The sequence below is a fragment of the Phaseolus vulgaris genome, chromosome 2, assembly GCF_051622355.1.
Source record: "Phaseolus vulgaris cultivar YP4 chromosome 2, ASM5162235v1, whole genome shotgun sequence".
Lineage (NCBI taxonomy): Eukaryota > Viridiplantae > Streptophyta > Magnoliopsida > Fabales > Fabaceae > Phaseolus > Phaseolus vulgaris.
This window is the reverse complement of record NC_143499.1, coordinates 28,514,006-28,532,479: the sequence shown is the minus strand read 5'-3', so window position 1 is coordinate 28,532,479 and position 18,474 is coordinate 28,514,006. Positions and strand designations below refer to the sequence as shown.

Here is an 18,474-nt window from a genome sequence, read left to right as displayed (position 1 = left end):
AGTGTCCTTGTAGTGAATGAGGTTGTGGACGATTTGAAAAGAAGGAAGAAAAGGGGGGTGATTATGAAACTTGATTTTGAGAAGACATACGATTCGGTAAGTTGGGAGTTCTTATTTTACATGATGGGAAGACTAGGGTTTTGTGGAAAATGGGTTCAGTGGGTTAGAGCTTGCCTTGAATCGGCTACTGTCTCGGTTTTGGTAAATGGTAGCCCGACAAAAGAATTCAAACCAACTAGAGGTCTTAGACAAGGGGATTCGATGGCACCGTTTTTGTTTCTGATTGTCGGACAAGGTTTATCTGGGCTTGTAAAACAAGCGACAAGAAAAAACTTGCTATCAGGAATTAAAATAGGGGATAAAAATGTGGAGGTGGATCTACTCCAATTTGTAGACGATACCCTCTTCTTATGCGAATCAAACGTGCAGAATATTAGGTGCATTAAGGCTATATTAAGATGTTTTGAATTAAGCTCGAGTCTTAGGGTAAACTTCTTTAAGAGTAAGATAGGCGCAATTGGAGTAAATAGTTATGAAGTGAAAATGTATTCAGAAATACTTCATTGCAGCATAATGGAGATACCTTTCTCATACTTAGGTTTAACTATAGGTGATAATTCGTCTAGGTGTTCTTTTTGGGAGCCTGTGGTATCGAAGATAAGGAAGAAACTTTCTGTATGGAAGGGGAGGAACCTGTCATTCGCGGGAAGAGTGTGCCTTATAAAATATGTTATCAACGCTATACCACCATTTTACTTATCCTTTTTTAAAGCACCAATTGGAGTGTGCCAGGAGATTACAAAATTACAGAGAAAGTTCCTGTGGGGGTGGGGAACGGAAGGGAAGAAAATTGCTTGGACTAGTTGGGATAATATTTGTAAAGTGAAAGAGGAGGGAGGTCTTGGTATTAGGCGTATCGAGTTGTTCAATAAGGCACTCTTGGCAAAATGGCTATGGAGACTGGGTTCCATAGAATTTGGTCTTTGGAAGGAGGTCTTAGAATCTAAGTATGGTTTGAGGTGGTTGTCAAACTCATATGTACCGAAACAAAACAGGTTTACATCTAGATGGTGGTTAGATTTATTCAAAGTTAGTATTTCAGACCAAGGAGTTAATTGGTTCAATCAGAATATGGTTTGGAAAGTTGGATCAGGGGTGAAGGTCAAATTCTGGGAAGATGAATGACTATCCAATGGTCAACTCAGAGTAAGATATGAAAGAATATACAATAACTCTGAGCTTAAAGACAAACCTATTGATAATTTTGGTAGTTGGAACGCAGATGGGTGGGAGTGAAAATTCAGTTGGAGAAGAGATTGGTTTGAATGGGAAAAAACTATGGTAGAGGAGTTCATGTCAATAATATCACAGGTGTCACTACAATCTGATAAAGAGGATTCAAGGACATGGAACGATCCTCCATCTTATACTTTTTCGGTAAAATCTACTTATAATAAGCTAGCTAACCACGGGTTTGGGGGGGGTATCAGTGTTTGGTTCTCTTTGGAATTTAAAGGTTATGCCCTCAACCATGTTTTATGTATGGAGGGTCTTATCGAATAGGTTAGTGACAAAACAGAACCTGCACAAAAGGGGAGTTTCATTAGGAGATACTTTATGCGTATTATGTGGAAGCGAAGAGGAGACAACTGCACACATCCTCCTTTCATGTAGGGAATCAAGTAAAGTTTAGAATATGTGCTTTAGTTGGTTGGGAATTAGTTTAGTAAACCACAATGAATTAATTTATCATTTTGAACAATTCTCTTGTATGTGCTCTAACAAAGAAGGCAATAGGTTATGGAAAAGCCTTTGGGTCTCAATAGTATGGAGTATATGGAAGCATAGAAACAGGGTTATCTTTAACCAAGCAAAGATAGACGCAGAGGAGATTTTTACCATGGCACAAGTACAATCATGGGTATGGTTGAAACACAAAGAAAAGAAAGTTATCTTTTCCTTTTCTGATTGGATCTTATCACCATTAACCCGTGTTAACATGGTAACTAGGTAAGGGAATAAATGTGTTTTTATTTTTGCATATGTTGATGCATGTATATTACAGGAGCCATCTTAACCCTCTTTATATTCTGCATGATTGGTTGGATGTTGTAATAAATATGGTATAATTTTTTCAAGAACAAGGTAATGGGTTCGTATTGCTTCTTTGAGTTAGTTTGAGAGGTGGGAAAGGTTGTGTTATTGGTGCAGGTATAGCTGAAGGGGAGCAGCGTATTAATATTATAAAAGAAGAATGAAGTGTGAAAAGATGGTGGTACGAAGATTTTTTTATTCGACAAAGGTGGAGATTTAAACATGCTCAAAATCCTTCTGGAGCTAGATAAAACCAAGGCAATTCTTGGTGGTGTCACGTATGGTACCTTTGTTGTCAGTAATGGTGTTGTTCAAATAGGTGTTATGATAGGTCTTGATTATATATGAAAATCTTGGATAATGTGTTCCTTTGTAGAAAGCATGTCTTGTTGGAGTAAGTAAGAGCTTGAGCATATAGTAAATTACCTTTTTGCTATTGAAAGCAAGCTATAAACTGCTGGGTTGTGATAGTTTTTGGGATACTATTTTAGTGTTTAGCTATTTTGCTGTCATGCTTAGATTTTGTTTTTTGTAAGAGGTTTTAAACAGGATTTTTACATGACGTCGTAATAGGTTTGATTTTTACAGGTAGTTTAGTCCAACTTTGGTGGGTTTGTATAAGGGTTAGGACACCCTTAAAGTATCCAATTTAATTTAATTTCTTTAATTCTTTGTCAAAAAAATTGTTAATAATTTTGATTTGTTCTTCACGAAATCTACCTGAGGGAAGGGCAATGTGTGGGAGACGCGCCCCCGAAATAAGCTTAGAAAGGTGCAGGCGTTTTTGAGGGGCAAACATGACTTTGTTTGAGGTTTTTTTTTAGGGTTATGGAGAGTACGTAGCCTTTTAACTTTTATAAAATTTAAATTTGAATAAATAATATTTAAAGCTCCAATTAATTAGTGTACCATAGTTATCTGTTTTTAAATTCGCATCATCCAATAGTGTTAGTTGCATTATCTTTTTCTTTCAAACGAATATGACTATAAAGACGAGGTTTCTTGTTAGAATGAAATAGGTGGTAAATAAAGTCACGATGATTCTAGAAACAAAGTTTTTGAAGGATAACTTGTGTCGTGTCCTTCATTAATCCCATACCTAAAACATTATCTCAAAATAAAGGAGGTAATAATTATAATCTTCTTTAGTGAATTTAAAAACAAAGGGGTGGTTACATTGGATGTGGCCTCTTGCAGCATTTTTTTTTCTTTATCGTTATTTTTATCTTCTTTCAGACTTAACCAATTAATCTGACGGAACAGTTGGTCTGGAATCTGGAAAAATCTAATAATTCCAACGACAATTAGTCATTTGGATTAGCTTCTAATCTTCTACATGTTCATCATTTGATGTGATACTTAAGAGAGCATAATTTCTTTAGTCGGCGAGAAATTGTGGTGACAAGGTTGACTTATACATCATACACTAAAAGTCAGATGCATAACTTGATAGAGTAATTAGACCGTGATCACTGTAGAAAAAGCCTAGAGGATTTGGAATTTGTCATATTTCAGTAGGAGCAAAGAGGAAAAAACCCCTAGTCATAGATAAACTCACCAGAGATGAGACATACATCGAAAGAATTCCTTAGAATTTTTAATTGAAATTACAAAAGGTCATATATAAATTCTTTCTGAGAGAACACATATAAAGCTATATATATATTGATGCAACTCTCCATATATATAAATATGCATACTTGTATCTTTAATATATATGTGTGTGTATGTTTTGTATACCCATGTACTGTATAAAAGAGAAATGAATCTAAACAAAGAAAAAAACCATGAATGAATAAAACTGCGTATCTCTTCTCCGTACGTAATATATATCCATGAATTGATGGATCATCCTGAAAGAGAATCGATGATTCTTCTACCACATAATCGGTGACGCAGAAGTGGATGTAAAGCTGCAGAATAAAAAGGAAAATATCAGGTTAACTGAGAAGGTAAATAAATATGCAAAACCTGGTCAATTTTATAACTAATTGAAAGCTTAAAATGTACCAAAATTATATAATATTACAATCAGTATATTCATAGTTTTTTCTTACAATCAGTATTGTGTAAGAACAACATAATAGCTCGTATTTTAATATTATCTTGACCTTCTTGTGCTCAAAACATCCTAGTTTTGATCAAGCTATACACTTTTTTTCCCCTTTTTATGATAACATTCAGCAAAGTTATAGTATGCGTCTTCACATTGTGCTTGTTTGAGTTCAATAAATATTTTTAGTAAATTGAAAATTTGACTTCGTGTCATATGGAAATTAACTAATATATATGAAGCTTATAACATTTTCTCACAAGGTGCATGGAAGCAGGTAAAACCTATATAGCTACGAAGAACACGAAAGCAGTTGAGAATAGGGTCTTACTCTAGAATCTCTTTCCAATAGGAATCGCTTCTTTCATCATCAAGCAACTTCTCCCAATCATCAAAGAATGTGTTGGAAGGTGACTCTGTGCTCGTTTGTGCTAAGTTACCACAACTGTCCATTTGGTTGAAGGTTCCCATCCTCGGGGAGGCAGAAACTAATGCAGGAAGAGGGTTTTCTTCTTGATTTTCACGTGAATGATTAGTGCTGCTAATTTTGTTGTAATCAAGATCCTGTGGAACGGATCCACCCTCCGCATCTGCCAATGATTTTGAAACATCCTGCTGCTGAGAGCACTCACTTTGTGCTTGAGAGTACACACTAGGGTTAACAAATCTTTCACTACCACTCAACACCACAGGCTCCTTAGTTTGGAGGGGGTTTGTGCCGTTCAGAAATGAAGGGTTGAGATTGCCTAAGAGGTAAGGGTTACCCATGTTAACAAATGAATTGTTGTTCATAAGTTGCAAAAGATTTTGCAGCAGTTGTATTTTGGCTAGCTGAGTGATATCTGGTTGTAAACCAAGATGGTTACTGCCCCAAGTTGTACTCGTAACACTGCTCAAGTTTGACATGCCAAGCAACTGAGAAAGACTCATGAGGTGATTCAAGTCTGTCCTTGGCTTGTGAGTTTCTGGATCAATACCCATCTTTAGAAGCTTTTTCCTTATGTGAGTGTTCCAATAATTCTTGATCTCATTATCAGTTCGTCCTGGCAGATGAGCTGCAATCTTCGACCACCTACAAGAAAAAATACAGAAAAATATCAAAACAGGTTTCCTTTAGTTAAGGAAGTTATTAGCTTCAGAAAATTTTCCCTTTTAAGAAAATTGTTTCATTTTTTCTCATATGAATCCCCAAAAATAAGGTAAATTTTTTAGACTTATTTACAATCGAAGCAAACATGTACATACTTGTTTCCGAGAACTGAATGAAGGTTGATGATAACTCTCTCATCTTCTTCAGTGAATTGGCCTCTCTTGATATCAGGCCTCAGATAGTTTGTCCACCTTAATCTGCAGCTCTTACCGCATCTATTGAGCCCTGCACGCTTTGGAAGTGTTCTCCAACTGCCATGGCAGTGTTTACTGATATAATCAATCAGCTTCTCATCTTCTTCTGGTGTCCATGGTCCTTTCTTTACACCCCTAATCTCCTCACGACACGGTGATCTACCCATAATGTAGAGGCACAACAGAGATATGTTCCAAGACAAAGAATAGTAAACACTTAAGGTGGTCTGCTTTCAGGGAAAAACTAAGTTAGGGTTATAGTTTAATTGCTCGTGATATTTGGTTTTATAGGTGCAGAGGGGACGCGAATTCAAGAAATGATGTCATCATTTTATTGTTTTTTCAATTACGTTTAATTGGAAAACAAAGGGAAAAATGATTGTGTGAAAGAAGTTACCTAGAGATTACCCTTTGGTATATTTCAGCCACGGAGAAATTTAATTATTGGCAGATATATGATATAACTAAAACCAGGATTAGGTAGGGCAAGTGTCGTTTAAGCACAAGGTAAAGTTCATTGAATTTCCTAAAGTGCCTACAAATATTGTTTGAATGGATTCTTTTTTATTTAGTTATATATCGTGGTTTGACCTGTTGGTCCAACGTTTGAAGATTTTCGATACAATCGAGAATAGCAAACTAAAAGCCTATTTTCTTTTTCTGTGTTTTTGAAGCAGCAGCATGCCCATGAACGTTCATGGAGTTTTGGGAGATTATGATACTGTTGAATTTGAATTTGGAAACTACAAATAAAAAGTTTCACAGTATAAAAAGTACCAGTGAGCTATATATACCATGTCACAGAATTTAAACTAGCGTACGAAAAATTCATCTGATTCATTGCTAGTAAGTGTAGAAAAAAATATATGTTTAAAGATGAAAGGGCTCAATTTTTTTGTATTAATGGAAGAATGCCTTTTTAATTAGTTTCTTATAACGCTGTAAGATATCATAGGTTTACATTCACTAATGGTAGATTTTTCTGTCCAAACTTCATATTTGATTATGTGCTATTTGAATTCCAATGAACTGTATCAGAATAAGAGTTTCAAAACTGAAAAATAATGTCGGGGAAACAAATAACATCGAAAACTTTACAGAGCCTTGAAGTGCAAAAGCCCCTCCTGGTAAGGTCTCATCATGGGTCCACCCCATAGGGTACGTAGTGTGCAAGATCTTGCCCTAACTAACATGGATGCTTCCTATGTTCCTTCATGCACAATATTATCTTCAGTTGTTCATTTTTTTCATCAGTTTCGTCACCAACTTTGTCATTTTCTTCTTAGATTTGCATCCCTCGATTGTGTTGTCATGACCAACGTCTGCTTGATAATAATAATTGTCAAGCACGAACAATGCACCACCTGCTCCTCTCATTCATTGCACTCGTTTCAAGGATGAACACACTTTCTCATTCAAATTTCTCAGACGACGGAGCAGTGTTTCCTCCACAATTATCACATAGTATAAAATATTCACTTCTAAAGGAAAGGAAAGAGGGTGTGAGCAAAAAAATCCTCCAATGACCATTATTAATTACGAGGATGTTGTAACGGTGGTCCTCTTGTGATCGCTGGTTTCCGTCATTATTTTTGGTTTTTGTTGATAAAGTATTAACAATACGTACACGTACACGTCAAGGACAAAATTAAGAATAATTAAGAAGAGATATTTCAATAAATATATTCAATTATATTTTAAAACCTAATCGATATTAAACTGGTCAAATTCTATTTTAAGGTTTAATTGTTCAATGGTGGTCAAATTGTGGTCCACCGGTATTGATAAAATTATTATAATAACTAAATAATATATAAATTAATACTAAAAATGTTTGGAAGTTCCATATTGCTGGAAATTCGAGAAAAGAACAATTAATTAATCCATGTATTCAATATTTAATTTAGGCTACATTCAATCTCTTAATAGCAAATATATAAAAAAATTCACTAACTAAGATACTTGGTTATAAATATTTTCACTTCTCTAGATTATAAGATGAGAATCGTCTCACTTATATATTGTAAATTGATTTTATTTTAGTTAATATAAGATTTCAAACATTTCCTAAGATATATACCGATTGTAAATATTTATGGATAATCTAACTACAACCCAACAATGAGTATCACGATAGATCCAACAAACTTCTCTATAATAAACTTTGATACTAAATTAAGAAGTGAGTTTTAGTGAATTATGTATAGATAAATTAGACTTAAATTCACTTATTTAATACTAAAAAGATTATTTCTCCTTTTCAAATTACACTTTCAATACAATATTGTTATTTACAAAAAGATATGTATTAGTTGAAGCACTTCAAGTGCTCCTTTATTTAATATATTTTTTATGCTTGATAATTATTAGTTTTTTACAAAAGATATGGTTACTTAAAAACAAATTTGTTGAGAAAATTTTTTTAAAAACAAATTCTCAATCTTGAAACGCCATTTAGGTAGATACCAACTAGAAAGTATGTTTAGATGTGTTTCTAAACACTTTCAAACAACAAAGATAAGAAAAAAAAAATTAACCTTTTATAAATAAAATGAAAGTTTAAAAAAATTATGAACTAATTACTTTCAGTTTTTTTCTTTTAAAATTGTTGAAAATCCCACATCGACTAGAGAAGAGAACATTTTATTGTATATAAATGGATACAAACCTTACCTTATAAGTCGGTTTTATGAAGTTCAGTTAAGGTTAAAACTCATTTCTTAGTAAAAAAATTTATACATAAATTCTTGAAAATATTTGAAAACACTTATCAATTCCAATTTGAGACCCATCCCAGATAAGGTAGACTGGGAGAAGGTGGAAAGAAAATTGTGAAAGAGATAAAATGTGATTGACTTACGGATACACAAGATCGAATTGGAGGGAGACATTCATCTTTATTCTTTTACTAAAAAGGTGAAATATTTGACATCTTATTGATGAGAGTTTGATTCAGACCTCTCAAGTAATCATGTGGAGGTTTGATGTGGTGGTCAAAGAGAGAGTGACATCACAACATAGATTTGTCAACCACCAAATGTGAACTTGGTAAGATATGCTGCAGATTCTTCACTTCTTACCTCATTTTTGCTTTCAAATTTTTTTTTTTCACTTATTTTGGATCGACAACTGTATAGTACTATAAGTCAAAAGTTAACAATAGTGAAATGTTAGGGGCAAAGAAGCTGTGGAGTATTGTTGAAGTCAATCTAATTAAGGACATTTATGAACAGTTACTTATCAAACTTGGTTTCCTTCAATAAAAAATTATTATAAATCAACACTTGATCAATTTTTATTTATCTAAAGTATATTTGATATTCGAATTAACATATATAAAAACTGAATAGTGTTGTTGTTAGTTAATTAGCCTTATATATTATTGGAAATTTAAAAGCTTTTTCATATATATATATATAATATATATATATATATAAATAAATAAAGTTTTTACTTAATACTTAACTATTTCTTATATTTTTCACTAAATGTTTTTACTAAACTTAAGCTTTAAAGAATTTTATGTAGGTGAACCTTTCTTCTATCTACAATAACAAGTTAAAGTTCATCCTTAAAATACAAAAAGTTAAATCTTATTCTTGAGAAATTTTCAACACTATTGGAAAAGAAGACTTCCCCTCTTTACATCTTCGAAGGCTAGTTTTCCAATGAGAACATTTCTTTATCATAATTTATATTAGTTAATAATTTAAATTACTTCTTTTAGAAAAAAAAAACTTTTTGTAAATCTATATATATGTTTGCCAAAATTATAAACTAATTGTTCTCTAAAGTTGGAAATACAATTAAAACAATTCAGTAAAATATAAATATGTATTGTTTTCTTGAAATTTAAAGGTAATGGATTTGAAAAGTTTCGTAATTTCTTGTAAAGATTGTTGCTATTATGAGTGTCTGATTCCTTTGCATTATTGGTTCCAAATATACCATTTCCAACTTCATTCTCAACAAGATTTCCAAATTTTCTCAACCTATAACTTTGCACCTTTGAACATTCATAATTTCTTATCTCCATTATATAATTAACATCCATTTTATCTTGTTAACTAAAATTATGAATGATTTCTCAATCTCATAAAATGTCCTTCAAAAGTTGTTTCACTTAGTTTTCTTTGCACCACCGTACATCATTAGTTAAAATTAAAATTTAGTTAATAAGCATCTACCTACCACTTTAAAAAGTATAAGAAATCAGAAAATAGCACACATGGTTACTTAAAATAGGTCATACGACCAGTAATAAACTTTTAATCTTAACTATTTATATTAGTTGTGGTCCTTTCGTCGATAACAAGAACTTTAAGAAAACATATACGTAGAAAATTGGAAAATTAGGTGGGTAACGTGTTTCGTCACGCATGAACGCAAGCTTTCTCAAAAAGTTTCACCGTTCAAAACGAAGGTTTGGTATGTCTTAATTTAATTAAACAATAATATAATCATATAAATATAACGGTATATACCTAACATATGGAGAATGTCAATTTCTTATACTTTGGTAGTTCTCTTATGTTTAAACTTCTATTTTGGTTGAGACCTTAAGGCATAAAGTCAAGCACACAGTAAAAGCGTATATATAAAGTTTCAACTCAAATAATGTGTTTTACAAAAATGTTAATTTTTTTTATCAACAAAAAATTAATTCAATTAAAAAAATATTTTAGAGTGTTTCAACCTTATAAAAAAATAACTTCATTTTAAATCTAAAATCAACATAAAGTAACCCAATTCATATATCGTATTTGATCCAAAAAAATATAAATTGGGCTGTATGTTGATTTCATTTGTAATTTATGTAAAAAATGTTGGTGCGGGGGTTGTTTATAAAAAGAGGGTTTTACTTTAGCAACATGACACGTTTGCTTTCATGGTTTTTTTTATTCATTTATTTCTACTTTTACGTAGTTTTCTAATGATATATATAATCTATGCGCAGTTATCAAATATTTCACGTGGGTTAAAACTAACAAAAACCAATGGTTTTCCCCTCTTGGGGTATATATACCATATATTAATCTTTCTTTTTACTCTTCTTTCGTTCTTTTTTTTATTTCTCTTAATATTATTAGTTTTTATTTCTGACTTCTCTTTGTTAAGAACTATGGATTCAAGATGTAATTAATATTTATACCCAAAATATTTTTATTAACTGACAATGTATAGAATTTCATATTGATAATATATTAACTTAACAAAACAATCCATTTCTCCATCATTCATTTCCTTAATTCACAAATAACTAATATTTTAAAGTTCATTCATAACTTATCCACTATTTTATAAAATTTAATGATCTAATCAATACTCATTGGATTAAAATTAACCTAATTTTTTTTTCTACAATTAAACCTTTCTTATATTTATTTTTTATTTTTTTAAAATATATTTCAAAAATTTGTTTTAGATAATGAAAAGTAATTAATTTTTAAAATATACTACCTTCAATGCTCTCTCTGTACGTACATACACACACATATATATATATATATATATATAAAAGGAAATAGGATTTTTTGTTATCCTAGATATGTGAAACATATGTCCACTTTCAAATGGATTAATTGTTAATATTGTTTTATATTATTAGTTTATTGTTAAAATTATGAATGAGATATTCACCTGTTTCTCATAAAAGTAAAACAAATAATTCAATTTTATTGTTGGTTGGAAAATGATTTATTAAGTTATGAGTAATATTATTAAATATAATTATTAATAAAATAGTTAATTGCAATAATATCCTTGAAATAAAATTTAAATTTATAATATCATTGATTAAAATTAACCAATTTAACTATTTTTATTATTTTTCACAAATTAAATATTTTTTCTTTCATACAAGATGAATTGAATATCTGTTCATGAAGAAATTATTAATCAATAGATTAAATAATTTTTTAATAGATCAAAATAAATTATTTGTATTTAATTTATCATAATTTGACTTCACTATATTAGATATGAAGTTTTTTCTACATTACGATTTTATAATATTGTGGACTTAGAATTTTGTGTGAGAGAGTTTTGATAATTTTCTTTTTGTCTTATTAGAAAAGTAAGCTGAAACAATATTTTTGTCTTATTAGAAAAGTAATCTGAAACAGGAAAAAAAATGAAAGTCAAATACATAATGGAAATATAGAATGTTTCAGCACATGAAAATTTAGAACTTGCCACTGACTGAGATTTTTCGTCCTATATATGCAGTAGCAGAATAAAACAGCTTAAAACATATAATATTTTAACAATTGTTTTAAGGAAAAATATAAAATAATTTGTCTTATGAACTAAATTAACTTATCGTTAAGTTAAAAATAAAATTTTACAGAAAATTGTGTAAAAAAATTATACAAATGAATTTTATCTTAATAAAAAATAGTTAATATTAATTCTTTTAAAAAAACTTAGAGCTGTATTATTTATTTGGCCACAGAGATGTTACGGATGGTTATGGAGATGGTAGGTTTGATATACCAAAAGAAGTTGAAAATTTCAATATTCAAAAGTAATTTATTCTTAATTTCTAATTTGTTTTTGACCCTTTCAAGTGTGTTCATCTTTGTTGATGTTGCAAATTTGGCAACTGCAAATTGTCACATTAATACATCAATGATACAGACTAAATTTAAGCTTTGATTTGTTTGTTCGCCTATCTTGGCCAAAAAAAAATCTGGTCAAATTTACAATTTACAATTTATAATAAATACAATTGAGGTTTTTATAAGATTCATATGCGAGTTTAAATAGGATTAGATGCAACTATAAATTAAAAAGTTGGTATAATTTTTTATACTTTTTTATAATAATAATAAATAATATTAAAATAATAAAATAACATCATATATGGTATATGTATTTAACAATACTACTTAGTATAAAACATGTCATATATCTCTATAAGATTAAAAAAATAGAGAGAGCCTAACAAAATATTAAATTCATACATTAGAAATTTAGAAAGTTATAAAAAAGAGTAGTCACAATTTATAAGAAAAGATTATTGGATCTAATTTTAAAAAAAATGTCACGATACATACTAAGTTTAAGTTTAGATGTGATTTACAAGAAGTGTGGATCATATATGAAGATTAAACACAATCTGCATAAGATGCATAAGAGCAAAAAAATCGTTCATCGTATATGAAGATTATACTGATAGGTATCAAATGAGTCAACATTTAACCGATCGATTGGGTTGAAACACATTTAAAACAGTTATAATAAATATTAATTAAGACACTCGCAGAGACTTCATGATAATCAGGACCACATCCTATTAAAATGGATAATGTCCCATGAAATCAAGGAACCTCCCTAGAATTCAATTAACAATAATATTTGATAAATTCAACCATCGTAACAGATAGCTCATGACCAAACACTATAAATAAACCATCTGCAAATGAGTAATGTACGTTTTTTTTATTAATATATACTCTAAATATCAAGCACTTACTTGATCGTCAGAGTATCTTTTGTTGGTCAACCCCGATCGAACACCAACAAATTGGGGAATGACCCTTAAAATCTTAATGAGTAAAGTATTGAAAACCAAAAGAGTGACCGAATCGACACTAACGATAATTGTTACAGTCAGTCTTAGGTATTATTTAAGTCCACTTTGTTTATACAAATACAAAGATTAAACACAATCTACACAAGCAAAAGAGAACATGCATTACTTGAAGAGTAGACAAAAAAATTGTATAACAAACAAGTGAAAAGAAAGTAGACAAAGTCTACACATGAAAATCACAATATATATTTGTAAATGCATGAACATCTAACAATCACACAAGTTGACTCACATTTCGGAGATGATTTTGACACAACCGGTCTATTTTACAAGTTTGTATGCTCAATTTAATGTATCCTATATTAAGTATGTTGAGGGTAATTGTAAAAATCGTGTAGTGAAACTTATGCAAAAAAATATGAATGTTCTATACATTACAAGAAAATCATTGAATAGAAACCAATTTTAGAAACAAAAAATAATTAGTTGATATATTAACTAAATTAGAGACCATTTTAGAGACTAAATTTTTTTTTTGATTTCTATATTAGTTTATATTTTTTATAAATAGTTTCTAAATTGGTATCTAATTAGCTATCAAGGTTTTTGCTACCAAATTTAGAATCTAAATTGGCAGTTAAAACCTTGGTAGTTAATTAGATATCAATTTAGAAACTATTAATCAATAATAGAAACTAATTTAAAAACCAATAATTTTTTTTCCTTTAAAATGATTTATAATTTAGTCACTATAATAATTAATTATTTTTTATCTCTAAAATTAATTTATATTTAGTGACTTTTACGCAAAATATGTAAATCCTTGCATGCACAGATATTCATAAGTTTTTAGGATTAAATTAAAAGATTATTTGTTATACTACTCAAAATTCATAATATTCTTTTATATTTCAAATTACACAAATTACACAATCCGAACTATAATATAAAATTTGTATTTCATATATTGTATAATCTTAAGTACAAAATTTTGTATTTCCGTAAAAGAAAGCATGACTCTCCTTGGTTTGAGGTACCGAAGCACTACCATATCCACCTAGAGTACTATTAGCATTGTGAGAAGTGAAAGTGTTAGAAAGCCATTTGGTCCTTTCGTCCCCAAATTTAACAGTACGGGAATGAGTAGGTGGGAAAGTAAAAATAGTTTCAGTGGGTAGGAGTCATAAGAGTGATGATGAATAGAAGGATGAACATGGAACAAACCTTGGTCTTCCTTCCCCACGTGAAGCTTATTGGGGCCACTGCTCCCAGCCCAAACCTTATAAAGAGATGAAGAAGGAGTGTGACTGAGAAGATGAAGAAGATGAAAATAGTAATTTTACCACTCTTGTGGGAGTGCAGGATGAAACCATAGGGGTGGAGAAGGAAATTTCCAAGAATTGGATGTTAAGATTTTAAAATTACATCTACAATATTTATTTAAAAACAAAAGAGGACGGTCCAGGAAATTTAAAAGATAAAAATAGACCCCAGAAAATATGAAAAAAAAAACATAACATAATATGGTAAGGACTGAAAACAAAAATGTCCTAATGTTGCTATTTGCCTATGTCAAAAATTGGTACTTATATTTAACATTACTTTTTTTATTTTATTTTAAGAAACCTATATTTTAATACATAGATAAAAAAAACTTATTTTTTTATCATATCATGGGGATAATAAAGTTTGAAGTTTTTTTTTATAAATAAAGTTTTCATGTTAGGCATTATTATGCAACTTGACATCTCAGCAAAGTTGACACCCCAAGTAACAACAATCATCGACCATCACATAAAAATAATATTAAAAAAAGAAAAAAAAGGAAAATACAAAAAAAATATGGTGAGATTAGACCAAAACCGATATGTTAACAAAAATGATATATAGGTAAATTATACATATTCATAAAGAACTCTAAGAATATACTAAATGGAAGTCTATTATACTAATGAAATGAATCTCTATGAATGAATCCTAAGTTAGCCAGCTTATTCGCACCGCACATGCATTCCCTCACGAAAAATATGAGTAACCCTAAACCTTATTTGTCCACAGTAATTAAGACAAGTGTTCCACCGATTACGAAGCATCCACGAAATCTTAGTCCTAGACGTAAATGCACCACTAACCAAGACATAATCACATTCAAGCCATACATTAGTAAAACCCATCTTTTGAGCTTCCTCTATAACATATATAACTCCATAAAACTCGACAACTAAAGCAATCTGAACGTTAATAAATGCAGAAAACCACCAATAAACTCCCTCATACTCCCATAGAAAATACCTCCACAAGTAGCAAGACCAGAATAACCCCTAGTCGCACCATCAGTGTTAATTTTAACTCAACCTAGTGAAGGAAACTCTCATCTAACAAGAAGATGACGAAAAACTTTACCACTACGAGTATTAATACCAAAAAAATTAATCACATCGGAATCCAACATATCATTTTTCATTAAAGCTTTAGACGAATTTCCCACTAGACACGTGAAATCTTTAATGACCGAAATAGCCCGAGAAACAACAATCTTATCCTGAAATCTAGCATAATTCTTCATACGCCATATCATCCAAATAGATAAGTGATTACAACAAACTTAATCAATTTAACCAAAGGACCATCATCACTCTTAATAAAAGAAAGAAGATCATCATTAGTAAAGAAATGAGAATTAATAAAAATCTGTCGAACCCAACTCCAAATATGTAAAGCAATAGAACATTCAAAAAAATAAATGTGGAATAGATGCAAACCTCTATTATGAATATGCTTATCTGTAAGAAGCTGCCCATGAAAAACTTTCCAGAGTACTAGAGTTTTGGAAGGAGGAATATATGAAGACCAAATGATTTTACCCCAACCATAGGGAACTCTTGGATCTAAGAAAAAATCCTAGCCGATTTAAGAATGAAACGACCAGACTCATCTATAGTCCAATTAGGAATATCATGTTCCTCCCTAATCATTAGTAAAAAGATGAGGCATATGCTTTAAAGACAAGAGAATATTCCAATCACAACCAATCCAAAATTGGGATACTGTATCCGGAATACTAGCACCATCAGATAATCATGAAATGTTTGATAAAGTAGTAGAATACCATTTATCATTCCAAAAATTAATAAGTGTACGTGTATCAATAGTCCAATTAGTATGATCAAGAATGGTTTCTTAAAATTGCTTAATTCTAGACCAAATAGAGGAGGATCTATAAACCATTTTAAGCTTATATTTTGATTTAAGAACTTCCTTTTAGGAGAAGAGACCAATACTTATTATTATAAGTAAAATTCCAAAGCAAGCTTAAGAAGATACACATTATTTTTATGATGGATGTTAATAATCTTCAAACCTCCATTATCAAGAGGAGAACAAATCTTAGCCCAATTAACTATAGTTATGCCTTTTTTTAAAATATCACTTGTCCAAATAAAATTTCTACACCACTGCTCGACTTGCTTAAGAATTGAAACATGCCATTTATACACATTAAAACTATAAGCTAGAAAGCCAATAATGACCGTATTAACCAACTGAATTTGACCCATCATGCTAATAGATTTTCCTTTTCAAGATGCTAGCTTCAATTTGAATTTATCCACCAAAGGTTGCAGAAAACGAAACTTTGGAGCACCAACAAAGATAGGCACCCCTAAATAATTAAAAGGTAAACAACCATGACTACAAGAGAAAAGACGTTGAATTTTGACAATAAATCTTGTAGAACTATCCATGGTGAAAAAACTACTCTTAGAATTATTAACATATTAACCTGAAAAAATCATCATATATTTTACTGAAGTACTTAAATTTTTATAAGAGACCTATTATCCTAAAAAAAAACAAAAATGTCTTCTATATGTAAAATACGAGAGAAAGTGATATAAGTTTGAAGTTTGTACTTCATGCAAATCATATAAACTTCACCACTATTAAGGTACTTGACCCTAAATTTACAGATAAAATTATAATAATAGGTAACTTATAATTTTTTTTAGATAAATAATGAGTGAATTATAAAACTAAAAGTGTAATATCTTATAATAAAAAATATAGGATAAAGAAAACATTATAAAGACAATTTTACATGATTTATAAATAAATAAGTGAATTAATTATAAATATACTAAACTATAAAATATATAAATGATACAAGAGATTATAGTAAAGAAAATAAATAGAATATAAGGACAAAATAATAAATATTGGGATATAACTTCCTCCACAATATACTCAATTAGGATATTATTTATCATGATAATCTTTATAAAAAATTATAACAAATAAAAGTGAATAAATCTATTGAGTTCTAGATAAATTGTGAAGAGTTATATATAATAATAATAATAATAATAATAATAAGATGTATATTTTTCTTTGAAATTTGTATAAATAATATAAATCTTTAGATTATTGACTTGTTTATTTTGATCAAATCTATTTAATAGATAAGATTATTTTATTCTACGTTAAGAAAAAAGATTTGATATTATTTTTCACTTTAATATTGGATGCATATTTTATCAAATGTTATTGTAATGCAAAAGATTTTATCCTATGTTAAAAAAAGATATTTTTTTCCTAAAATGTAAAAAAAAAAAAAAAAAAAACTTCTTTTACACTTTAAATACTGTGGTTAGTGCATATTTTACGTGTTATTCCCTTTTGCGTTTTTTAGTAAGTTTTATTAAATAAATCTATTTTGATTTCATTAAAAGCACTCAGTTTTGTTTCCATAACTATATCACTTTATTTGCAACACAAACACACCACGCTGACAACCCTAGAAATCAATTCCACATTATATAGAAAAAAAGAGCAAAGTTTTAATTATGTTAATGTGTATTCGTATTATATGTTTTGCATGTGCAAAAAAGTATAATTAATATAACTATTTTTGTGTGTAAATTATTCTAATTTTTTAAAATGACAAATATTTGTTGCAAATCAAAATGAGTCATTAGAATTTTTCTTCTATGAATATACTCAGACTATATTTTGCAACAAGATGAACTTGTTCTTACTAATTATACATTGAGAAAAAAATATTTTAAAAATTTAGTTTAAATTTAATAATAGACTATTTAACAAAATACGCACTAATGATTACAAGAAAAATTACAGAAAAAGTCAACACATACTAGAAAATTTATTGATCCTTGAAGATGACATTTCTGACATCCTGACAAAATGTATCACATAGTTCACTTGAAAATCCAGTAATAGCAGTTCTACAGCACGAGCATGAATCATAGTACCTATCCATTTGTTTGATGTAATGTTACTAAAGATTTTATTTATAATATTCATATTTGTTATTTTGATAATGTTTTGAACGGTGAATATGATATATTGAAACTTAATAAGGAATATTAACACTATTTTTGTTAGGTTCTTTTCTTTGGTTTATGTTGTAACCATGCTATACCAGTGATAA

General features: G+C 29.7%; 1 protein-coding gene across 1 annotated transcript; it reads right to left on the bottom strand.

The window, feature by feature from the left end:
- Positions 1 to 3,609: 3,609 nt before the first annotated feature.
- On the bottom strand, positions 3,610 to 5,750 carry LOC137811250 (transcription factor MYB53). Its single transcript, XM_068612921.2, has 3 exons — positions 5,393 to 5,750; positions 4,479 to 5,219; positions 3,610 to 4,007 (listed from the first exon to the last, which is right to left on the bottom strand). Exons 1-3 carry the CDS (start codon positions 5,656 to 5,658, stop codon positions 3,971 to 3,973), a joined length of 1,044 nt encoding a protein of 347 aa, XP_068469022.1. The 5' UTR covers positions 5,659 to 5,750; the 3' UTR covers positions 3,610 to 3,970.
- Positions 5,751 to 18,474: the final 12,724 nt, after the last annotated feature.